This window comes from Artemia sp. Qi Xiang Cuo, chromosome 14 (assembly GCF_049724085.1).
Source record: "Artemia sp. Qi Xiang Cuo chromosome 14, ASM4972408v1, whole genome shotgun sequence".
In the NCBI taxonomy this organism is placed as follows: Eukaryota; Metazoa; Arthropoda; class Branchiopoda; order Anostraca; family Artemiidae; genus Artemia; species Artemia sp. Qi Xiang Cuo.
Genome location: NC_142807.1, coordinates 24,288,379 through 24,300,527, shown reverse-complemented (window position 1 = coordinate 24,300,527; position 12,149 = coordinate 24,288,379). Strand labels below are relative to the sequence as shown.

General features: G+C 36.5%; 1 protein-coding gene across 2 annotated transcripts in view; it reads right to left on the bottom strand.

Annotated features, from left to right (window-relative positions):
• rictor (rapamycin-insensitive companion of Tor) overlaps window positions 1-12,149 on the bottom strand; it is a 211,888-nt gene that overhangs the window by 84,075 nt on the left and 115,664 nt on the right. For both annotated transcript variants that reach the window (XM_089100085.1, XM_089100086.1), the window contains exon 15: window positions 9,853-10,057. In XM_089100085.1, coding sequence (XP_088956211.1) covers window positions 9,853-10,057 — 205 coding nt within the window. The remainder of the gene's footprint in view (window positions 1-9,852; window positions 10,058-12,149) is intronic.

The window sequence follows — 12,149 nt, the reverse complement described above, 5'->3', positions numbered from 1 at the left end:
TATTCTCCCACTGATTACATTTATCATAGTGGCAATTGGAGCATAGGTGCCCTCTAGGATGAGTCACACACCTCTTCAAGACAGGAATGACAACCCTTAATTTGTAGAGCATATCCTCTATGCAATTTACAAGGGTTGCATAATCTGCACTTTTCATCATACTCATCAATCATTGTACAATTCTCACATGATGACCAGCTGCCCAGTGTGTACATGCATAGTGGACATATATGGAACATTTTTTCATGTGTTGACACTCTCACTGCCACAATGAAACTGAGCTACCAAAAACAACAAATTGAGTGGGATAGAGAGAGAGGAGTAAATCATTCTTGAACACCATCTTTCTCATGAAAAAAGTCCTAAATTTCTAAACTAGTGTTTAAAAGCATATCCACAATATCATTTTGTAGTGTCGTGATTAATATGTCAATAAATTGTGTAAATGCATTTGGACCACAATGTAAAAGCTTCATGCAATAGTCTAATGACGGAGAATCCGTTTTCATTATATCGACAAGCATTCCCTGAGAAAATATCTTCCTTTGAATAGACAGCTCTAGAAAATCATCATCTAGAATCAAACGTTTTTCCATAAACACAAGATTCCCCATGATTCGCTCTTTCTCAAATCCATCCATTTTTTAGAGTCCTAGCACTCTCACAACCAACTTAAGACTAACCAGAATTTTTTTCTACTCTAAAAATATACGCTAGCCTACTATAGAAAGAAAAATATCATTGATTTAGAAACAGTTTTATTGAGCATAATTACAACAATAATAATCACTGATTCAATTTGTTTTCATCAATATATTTCACTAGTGCATCTAATGCTGCCTGAAGTCTATTTATATGCACAATATTCAGTTTCGCAGCAAAACAAAATTGCTCCTCCATTCTAAATTTGCTCAATGATATCACATATCTAGCATACATATCATCCCATTCAAGGCATAGTCGACAGCCTCCTGTTATTTCCACAGCCACGTTTAGTACTCGTATATCTTTGCTGCTGCCGGCTCCACCATCAATCTCCAATAGTTTAAATGCTCCACTCATTTTCATTACTAATATCCTCTCAAATAAACTATTCTCTTTGAAATCAATTCTCTTACTAATATGAACTACAACGAAAATAAGTCATTTTATTCAAATCCAATTACTAATCAAGTTATCGTATATACAGTAACCTCAGCTCTCTCTGATTGACCCTAAAAATGGATGTTGCCTCAAAAACCAGTCAGGTTGCCTCATACAATCTCAATTATACTTTCAAAACCTGTTTGATTATTTTATAGCCCTATAGTATAAAAGGTTTGGTCGCTTTTTGCAATGTACACATCAAATTACACTGCATATTACTGTCTCAGGTGTACGTTTCCATGTAAGTTCTGGACTGTGTATATCGATACTACTAACCTCTACAGTGGGTTCTCTGATACGCTGAATATGATATTGTGATTTTCATTAAGGTTCTATAACTTTTAGGGGGTCTTTCCCCCTTTTTGTAAAATCAGCCAAATTTTCTCAGGCGCGTAACTTTGATTCGTAACTTGATGGGTAAGGCTAAACTTGATGAAACTTAAATATTTGAAATCAGCATTAAAATCTGATTCTTTTGATGTATCTATTGGTATCAAAATTTCGTTTTTTAGAGTTACCATTGAGCCGGGTCGCTCCTTACTTACTGTTCGTTACCACGAACTGTTTTTATAGTTTGCTACATCTTATGAAAATCCGAGTCATACAAGAATTTTCAATCTGCATGATTGATCAGCCCAAAGTTAGAACCTTGAAAGCTTCCCCCTCCCCTTCTATTGGTATTCTCCTTTTTCTACAAAGACTCAAAGTTTTGCCTCTCAATTCCGATCACACTAATCAGACTGAATTCACGCAGCAACGTCGCAAGGTTGCTTCCCGTCAGTACTTAGCTAAAGGGTCTATAATTTACCTACGCACTGCCCCCAAGGTTACGACCCCAAATTATAAAATAGTCTACAAAAGACAAAAGGTCAGAGATACATTTAAGGTAAGAAGCTAATTGAAATCGGTCATAGACTTGGCTGTCCCATTGGTAGAAACCTGAAGATTATCAATCTTTAGAATGAAGCACCCCACCCCCAACACATGATAAGAAAAATATTTGCTTTGTTATTTTCCAAAAAAAAAAAAAAAATATTGAAGGGCTGATGAGTTTGTTGGTTACAGATCTGGGCCTATTTGGAGAAAACACACGTCCAAGATCAAAACACGTTGGATGAAAGATTTTTTTTTATAAATAATAATGCTACACAGAACTTTAAACTATCCCATCTGACAGCAAAGCCAGTAAGGCTGGTAAAACCCCTGATCGATTTCCTCTCCAAAATACAAATTGATATAAATCCATTACAAAAACAACCGACAGCGAAAAAAGAAAAGAAAATGATATGTGGAATAGAAGAAGGAGAAAACATCCCACTCCAAGACAACCAAACAAACACCGAAAAATCAAAAACTTTTCGGTTCCTGTCAAGGTTTTTCCTTCAATCATAAACAATAATCTTGTTTATAGTTCATTGCTTAAATAAATTACAGAAAACAGAAAGATACGACCGAAATAAGTAAATCTACTAAGAAGCATACTAATCAGAATTAACAATAATGATGTTTCATAAAAATAATTACTGTATAGTATCATTACTGTATAGTGAAATGCCAATCTGCAGCATACGAGCATATAGTCAGTGATCCAAAGCTCGCTATCATTCAAAAAAAGGGAAGGGGTGGCTCACATCAGCTGCAGTTGGTTTGAGGGTGGATTCCAGGGTAATCGGGGGCACTTAAAACGAATACAAGGGTGCGCAAGTTCGCACGCGTGTGGAACATGGTCATTTTAGCCTGTAAAGTCAAATTTGGCCTATAACGACGTCATACCGCTCTTGATTTTTTTACATGGTAAAACAAATTTCTTTAGTTAACCCCTATTTAGTTTTAACCTCTTTAGTTTTCCTTTTATTTCTTTAGTTAACCCGTATTCAATTTTGAAAACAAAGGTTTTTTCTTAGTTTTTTGATTTTTTCTGAAATGTTTGCCGACATAAGCATATTTTTTTATGCTTTATTTGAATTCTGCTCGTCATTACAAGTCAAACTTTGTGCCTCTTTTCCAAACAGTATTAATTCTTGAGCAACTATTTATTTTTTCTAAATAGAGTCATAGCTTTCAGAAATTAGCATACAATGACCATTTTTTTTTCTTTTTTTTAGCTGTTAAAAAAATGAAAACGAATCAAACTGCTCATCATTCGAACCGCTCGAATGTCCTTTACATGTTGTTAATAAAAACAAAGTCGAGACTTGAATCTGCAAGAATATATAACTGTTTGAACAAGAGAATTCCCCCCCCCCCCTTCCCAAAAAAAAAAGAATATTTTCTGAATAGTGGCATTTTACTCAACCAAAATTTTATTTTCAACACAACCTATAATTTTTATTTCACCAAACGATAGACAGCTCTTTCTGAACCAAATAATTTATTTACATTCTATACAACTAATATCTTTAACCAGGAAAAAAAAAACAACAGATGCCTGGTTCTGCGATCGCACGCGCGAATTGGGTTTCCACAGCAATAAAAAAAAAGCCGAACATCTTACATATTGAGTTTCAGTTGAATAAAGTACTTAGCCGTACAAGGCGTATTTCTCCTGTCTATGTTAAAATCATCAAGTTTTACATTAGTGCTAGCATGGGCACCCAATATTCGTTTTAAGCACCTTAGATTACCCCGGCACCCGTAGTCAAACCAACTGCGGCTGATGTGAGCCACCTCCTCTCTTTTTTTGAACGATAGTGAGCCTTAAATAACTGACTATTGCATAAAGTACTGAAAACTAAGACATAAAAGGAAATGATTTGGGATATTCATCTGATCTAGCTAAAGGTAAGGATTCGGCGACAACGATTTTAAGGGGGTGTCAGTGGTCTTGCGTGAGGCACACCATGTTGGTACAACTAGTTCTGAAGCATGTAAACAGATAGGAGATGCATTGGACAGCATTGCTCCGTTTTCTCGAAGCACAACGAGTCCAGATCTACCCTAAGGAATCATAGCCTCTGGATCAACTATTCAGATCTTATCCGTACCGGAAACGACTATCTTTATGTTGAAAGAGCTGCGGACTAGGGATCACACTTAAACGCCGCAAAAGAGAAGATTTCTATTTTCTTCGCATCCGGAAACCGTAAATACGCCGCAGTTGCGCTTAACTACCTAGAAGAAATGTTACACCTGCCTGAAAAAGTGCCAGAAGTTCACAGAGTTTGTAAGTGGCAATTTTGTTGTTAGTGAAACACCCATGCCGTTTTGCAGTATTGCATGCGATCTGGCTTTAGAGTCGACCGTGAATCTGGACATCAATGGTCATCGAAGACTTTCTGGTATCGTTGGTGCGACAACGAATGAAAATGCCAGGGATCGATATCTAGCTACTCTCCCCTTTCTCACAGCAGCCACCAGAACGCTGAAAGTAAACCTGAATATGGATGACGAGGCAATGAAGCATCATGAAGATACCACTGCGTTTACGAATCTGACAATAAAAGGTAAAAATCGGGTTAACGACTTGGTAAAGTTGCTCGGAAACCCATTCAAGACGACGAGAACAGAGGTGCACAAATTTATGACAGGGTATAGAGCTCCAGAAGCAGTAGCAAAAAGTCTGCTGAACTTGCGAGACATTGGCTTCGAAGCTATGAGCTCATATCTCGACCGGACATCCACGAAAGTAAAAGCTGGCATAGTACAAACTTTCGCCTCTGTTGCCAAAAAACTAAAAAAGAAAGAGCCACAAAAAATATTTTGGGGAAACTGAGCTCCTTAAACAAGCTCTGCGTCTTGCAAATTCAACGCAAACTTCGTCCCTCTGTGAGGTGCTGAAGTACGAGCTATAGCCATATCCGGCCTAACTTGCAGTATTATCATTAAGTCGTAGGGAGCCTCAGTTAAGTACTGGTACAAAGTCAACAGCCTTGAACTACATTCTGCAACAGTCTGGCTTGCAGTCATGGGCAAAAATGATTCCAAATTCACTTTTTGAAGACTCTTAACGATTTGACTATATAGTTGATGTCATGAGTGTCATAAGGTGTTATCAACCAGAACAAAATGAGACGCTAGCATATTTTGGAATAAGAGTTTACGATGTGATTTTTAGGGACATACCCGAAGCTTGACAGTCTATCCATTTGGTTGGTGACAGGTATGACGGTCTTAGTGATGACAGAACCCGTGATGAGTACTCGTTCAACCTGAAAGAAGCATCTGGCTGTCGAGAAAGAAGAGGAGATCCTAGCGGAAATATTTCCAGCCCGTTCACTTCCAGCAAGTTCACTTCGTTAACACTCTGAGACGGGATTCTGCGTTGTCACTCAGCCAAAGATCGACTCATAAACGCTCCATTCAAAGTCTGGGAGTACAATATTTTTAACTGTCAGATGATTCATCTCACTGAAGGCTTTAAGAGTTGACATAGAGGTGTTATCGTTACGCCCCATGGAGGCTCTGTTGATGACAATATCTCGTCTTACCATGATGAGGCAGACACTCGGGTGTTATACCACACAGCAGTCACCACAAGACAAAAGAGCACACTTGTGATAATACAAGCCAATGATACTGATATCGTCTTACTAGCTGCATATTACTTCCAGTATCTTGCTAGTCTCGGCCTCAAGCAGCTCTGGGTTAAGTTTCTGTGCTACTGCATACGTATTCATCCGGCAGCACAAAAACTAGGAGCAACACTTTGCAACGCCTTGCCGCTTGTCCACAGCTTGAGTGGATGTGACATCACAAGCTTTCTGTATGGAATTGGAAAGGTCACTTTTTTCGAGCTGCGAAGTCTTCAGAAACTTAGTTGGGGTGTTTAGGCGATGAAATTCGAGCCGTTGCAGAGAAGCCATCATCTGTGCAAAGTGATTTTTTTTATTACAGGCTTTACGACTCCATCACAAATGATGGGAAAAAAGAAAAAAATGATGAGATGTGCAAAGTGATGGTTTAGTCAATGTCTGTAAGCAGCTTGTGGTTACAGTGTATGACAGAAGTGCGACTAACTTCAATAATCTGAATGATCTTCGAGCATATTTGTACTCAAGATTGGAGGATTTGCGGCGTTTACCCCCAACTGATATCTCGTTTCTGCTTCATTTGGAAAGGTGCATTTTCCAGTCACTGATTTGGATCCAAAGCCTCAAACCCTGTATTGATTTACCTCAGGCTACCGATATGGGCTGGAGAATTGAAGATCACGAATTAAAGCCAGACCTAGTTTCTACGATGCCGCATGGGCTAGCATCGCTTTCTTTTTGCAACTGTGACAACACAAGGTGCGGCTGGCGCTGCAAATTCTCCAAAATGGGTTTCTGTGACAGCGCATGCAAGTGTGGAGCTGACCCCAAAAAATGCTTACTTTCCGATTTGTATCATAACGAGTCCGAAGACGAAGACCAAGATAAAGAAGAAAAGGAGAATTTAGCCACCGTTTCATGTTCAGTTTTAAATATTTGATTTTTTTATTTGTTTTGATATTAAACTGCTAATGCAGTCGTCTAAACCTTACTTTCAGCTGATCATGTCATTTACCGTCTACTATTTCAGTGGCCGTTGACCCACTCTAACCGATCGAATCATAGTATCTTAACGTATCTTAAAGCAGCCTTAGTCACCTCTGCACCACACGTTCACACGGCTTCGCCACCTTGAGGCTCATATATGAGCCTACGTAAGCCAGATTGTATCTACTACTTTAGAAAAAATAAATAGTTGCTCAAGAATTAATATTTTTTGGAAAACAGGCACATGGTTTGACTCGTAACGAAAAGCAGAATTCAAATAAAGCATAAAAAATATACCAAATTCGCGGATGCGATCGCAGACCTAGGCATCTGTCTTTTTTTCCTGGTTAAAAACATTAGTTGTATAGAATGTAAATACATGATTTGATTCAAAAAAGAGCGATCTTTCGTTTGGTGAGATAAAATCATAGGTTATCCTAAAAATATTTCGAGTAAAACACCACTATTCAGAAAATTTTCTTTTTTTGGAGGGGGGGGGGGATTCTCTCGTTCAAACGCTTATATAATCGTGCAGATTCAAGTCTCGACTTTGTTTTTATTAGCAACGTGTAAAAGACATTCTGATGGTTCGAATGATGTGCAGTTTGATTCGTTTTCTTTATTTTTTTAACAGCTAAAAAAATTTAAAAAAAAACTTGGTCATTGTAAGCTAAGTTCTGAAAGCTATGACATTATTTAGAAAAAATAAATAGTTGCTCAACAATTAAAGAGTTTTTTAAAAAAGAGGTAGATGTTTTGACTCGTAATAACGAGCAGAATTCAAATAAAACATAAAAAAAATATACTTATGTAAGCAAAAATTTCAGAAAAATCGAAAAGACTAAGAAAAAGTATATTTAAAAACCTTGTTTTCAAAATTAAATAAGGGCAAACAAAAAAATAAAGTTTTGGGTAAAAACTAAAAATACCAGGTGAAAGTACTTGCTCTTAGGATTTAGAATATTTCAAGTTTATAAAGTTTTCAGTTTATTTTACCGTGTAAATAAAATCAAGAGCGGTATGACGTTGTTAAAGGCCAAATTTGACTTTATAGGCTAAAACGACCATATTCTACACCCGTGGGAACTTGTGCACCCCGATATTCGTTATCAGCGCCACCGATTACCCTAGAATCCACCCTCAAACCAACTGCAGCGAATGTGAGCCACCCCTTGAAAGATAACGGTCCCTGGATCACTGACCAGGATTAATTGGTTCAAAAAAATTAAACGACAATTTCTTTTCTGAGGCATATGGACGATTACATGACCAATGAAAATATTCTCCCAGCAGTCTTATTGATCTAATTTCTAAAATTTGGAAAGGTTTTATACGCAACCAAAAAGTTGTTATATAAATCATAGGACAAGAATTTACACAAGATTAAGTAAGTAAAGGATAAATAATTTTTGCACCCTTGGAAAAGAGAGCGACTCTTCAAATAATACATGTCACCAATATTGCATACTATAATAATATTGAATTAATATTATATGCCTATGTTCTTCGGGATCGGTGGGGGGTTGAGTCCAGGTGACGCCGATTATTTGGTTTGGAACGAGGGTCAGTGATGTCGCTGTAATCTTAGACAGAGTCGACCCAGCTCAAAATGGGTACCTTGAGAATCCGGGGAAGGTAAACAGGAAGGGTTTTAGAAAGCACAGGATGGCTTTTTCTAACTAATTTTTCGAGCCCCCCCCCCCGTACATTGGGGTCCAAAGGCTAGAATACTTTTTTTTCTTTGCTCACAACCTAATTTATTTCAAATTTAATCATCCAATCAGAAAATAAAGCGTCAAATAATGACAATCCTCTTCCTTTCCTTCCAAGAATTTTAACTTTATTGAAATAGATATTTAGATATATACGGTAAGTGTATTTTTCAAACATGGTAGACTTTTCAAACATCATTGAAATCAGTCACGCAAGGATTTTAAACTGGCATGCTTGGAGGGTCCTTAGGTCAATGATACCTCCGACACCCCCACCCTCATACATATAGACATATTGTACGTCTTTCGACTCGCTGATTACAAATCTGAGCTTGGTAGTTACGCATCTGAGGCCAATATCGAAACACCAGACATCCTTAAAAATTGCAGTAGTACTATTCCGAATCAAAACAGACTGACTTAACAAATAAATTTCACAAAGAGTAATTTCACAAATTATGATATATTCTTCTATTCATGTATAACAGTATCTATTATATAATTTCCTTTTCGTGTCTTTCTTTCTTTTCTTATTTCTTTTAGTATCTTTAATTTCTTGTTATTTTCATTTTTGTTCCTTTTGGGTTTCATTTCTTCACTGATACTAATTGCCCTTTAATTAAAGTTTGAATAGTTATACGACTTAATTTCTGCTCGTCTTAGGTTTTAATGTTGCTCTTTACTTTTCTTTAAACAATTAAAATAATTGGCGAAGATTAGACATCCGTTTTTGTATATGTTTTTAGTTTCAATTTTCTCGTTTTTTATCTAAAGTTGAATTTCACCTTTAGTCTCCTTTTTTGTTTTACTGAGGACAGCTATGTAGATGTTTATACGAAACATCCGCTTAGATTGTATATTGTATTTTATACACTGTTTTCAGAAAACTCCCCATTAGCTTCCTGTTTTGCTTGAAAATTTTTTTTTGGAATACAATGTTTAATTACTTTTTAGAAAAAATATAATTCATCCATCGAAAAATAGCGGTTGCACCGTCTGACCAGCAATACTTTGACATATTATTGTCTCTTGATATAAAAATAAATTTTATAAGAGGTTGACCGTTCTGAAACCATCTCCTTATCCATTGTACTCCCATTTAAAAAGGAAATCTACATAACTTCTTCTGCCTTTCAGTGCATTTGTAAAAAAACAAAAAACAATAATTTATCTCCCAACAAAAGTGGTATAAACAAAACAAAATACAGAACCCAAATGAAAAACAATACAATTAACAAGAAGATAAACATGGGAAAGACTTTGGAATGGCTCGAAATTCAAAATAGCAGGTTCATAAAATCCCTTCTGTAGCAAGGAGAAATTTTTCTTTTATACATATAGCATTAAAATTATGTACAATTGTTGTATTCTTAATCACGGTGACAAACATAAAAAATCTCACTTAACGAAAATCACTACACGGAGCTTAAATCAACAATTCGAACTTAATCCCAAAAAAACTAGAAATCATTACGATGACAACACAGAATTTAGTAAAACAAATGAAACGATACAATATCCATTATAATTCTAATTACCTCAACGCAGTTCCGAAGATGTCCATACTTTCTTAAATACTCCACACCGTCTCCATGTTTTCCGAGTTCCCCATATAAGTGATTTGGAACAGGGAAGCTCCTGACTGTGTGAGGTTCGTCACTGACACGTCCATATGCCCCTCTTTCATCCTTTTGATGTTGACTCAAAGACTCACAAAGACCAAGCTCAAGTTGAGCAACATACCTTAAACCAAGTTGTTTTATCTATTTATACAGGAAATTTGAGAATAACTGGGGAAAGGACAACTTCTGATCATTTTTGATTCCCTTTTTTCTACTTTTTAATTTAAAAAACTTTTTCTACAAAATAAGTTTTTCAAAGAAAAGTAAAGAACTCGATTAAACAAAAAATGAGCAAAAATAAAATCAAACAATCTACCAAGCGTGAAACTCCCACAAATCAGCATCGATAGATAAATGAAACCCAAAACGAACAAAAATTACAATAAATAACCGAGTCAAACTCAAAACGAGCAGAAATTAACATAAGTTGGGCGCAAAACCCTTATGCCTTCCCAAGGCCAGAACATAATTTGCACTATACTGAAAAAATACAAATGAATGTGCATTGTCAGTTTAATATACATATACTGATATTTAGTAATCAAAATGTTTAAATTATTTGATTTATTAAAGTTATAAAAGTAAAAACATCAATATTTTTTTCAGTAAAGTGCAAATTTTGTTCATAGGGAAGGCATAGGGGTTTTGCACCCAACTTACATTAATTTCTGCTCGTTTCGAGTTTGACTCGGTTATTTATTGTAATTTTTGTTCGTTTTGGGTTTCATTTATTTATCGATGCTGATTTGCGGTAGTTTCACGCTTGGTAGATTATTTGATTTTATTTTTGCTCATTTTTTTGTTTAATGGAGTTCTTTACTTTTCTTTGAAAAACTTATTTTGTGGAAAAAGAAAATAGTACTTTAAATCTTTTCGTTTTTGAAGACTCTATAGTTTGGCCTGCTATTTGTATGCTGTAGAAAATTTTCCAGCAATTCTTAAAAACATACACCCTTTTAAAAATCTGGACACAAATAGTACTGTTTAATTTAGTTTCATACCTCCTCTAGTTGACCTGAAATGGAAAACTTAATACCATTCGCAAAAAAATCTGTTTACTTTCTTTTTTAGCTTGGATACACTTACGCTATTTTGATTTACTTAAATTTTAAGAGCAGAAATGGGAGGGTCGGCGTGGGATGGTGGGAGTGAAAAGGGGATTAGTTGTCCTCCAATCACTTTCGACAATTAAAACGGGCATCAGCCCTGGCTATTTTCAGTCGAATGAGCCCTTTTCAAAGTTTCCGCGGCAACTCCTTTGATACGAAGTGGCCAGGTCTAAACAACAGCAACAACAACAAAAAATAATACATTATACCCACTTCGATCTGTACTATAAAAACGTCAAGCCTTCTAGTCACTTTCGACTATTAAAAAGGACACTAGGCCTTTCGATTTCCAATCGAATGAGCCCTTTTGGAAACGACAACACTTTCTATAAACACCTTATATGCCCCCAGGGCATAAATTACAACCCTTACCCTAAGGTTTGCTAGGGTAGTTGTCATCCACTAAGACCGATTTTCCCGAATTTTCGACTACGTTAAGCATAATGGCTATCTCAAAATTTTGATTTGGTGGGTTTGGGGAAATGGTGGGCGTGAGAGGGTGTTAGTCGCCTTCCAATCACTTTCGACTATTAAAAAGGGCACAAGCCACTCCAATTTCCAATTGAATGAGCGCTTTTCGAAGTTTTTACGACATCTTCTTCGATACGAAGTGCCCTGCTCTAAAGGAAATAATTAATAAATAATACATTGTGCCAACACCGTTCTTACATGCCACCAGGGCATAACTTAAAACCCTTGCCCTGAGGGATGTGGGGGAGTGTCCTCCTCTTTACTTATTCACCGTTTCTTGTCTCGTTCTCGAGTGTCCCCTTCTTTACTTAGGTAGCGTGATCGCGATGCCTATGATTTATACAACAACTTTCTATATAAACCTTATATGCCCCCAGGTCATAACTTACAACCCTTGCACTGCGGGCTCTGAGGGGGTTATCATCCTAAGAGACCTAATTTCCAGAACGTTCAACTACGCTGAACAAAATGGGTATCTCAAATATGTTTTTTGGAAAATGGTGGGCGGAAGAGGGGAGTTAGTCACTATCCAATCACTTTTAACTATTAAAAATGGCACTAGCTCTTTCAATTTCCAATTGAATGAGCCCTTTTGAAGTTTCTACGACAACGCTTTCAATAAAAACTTTATAT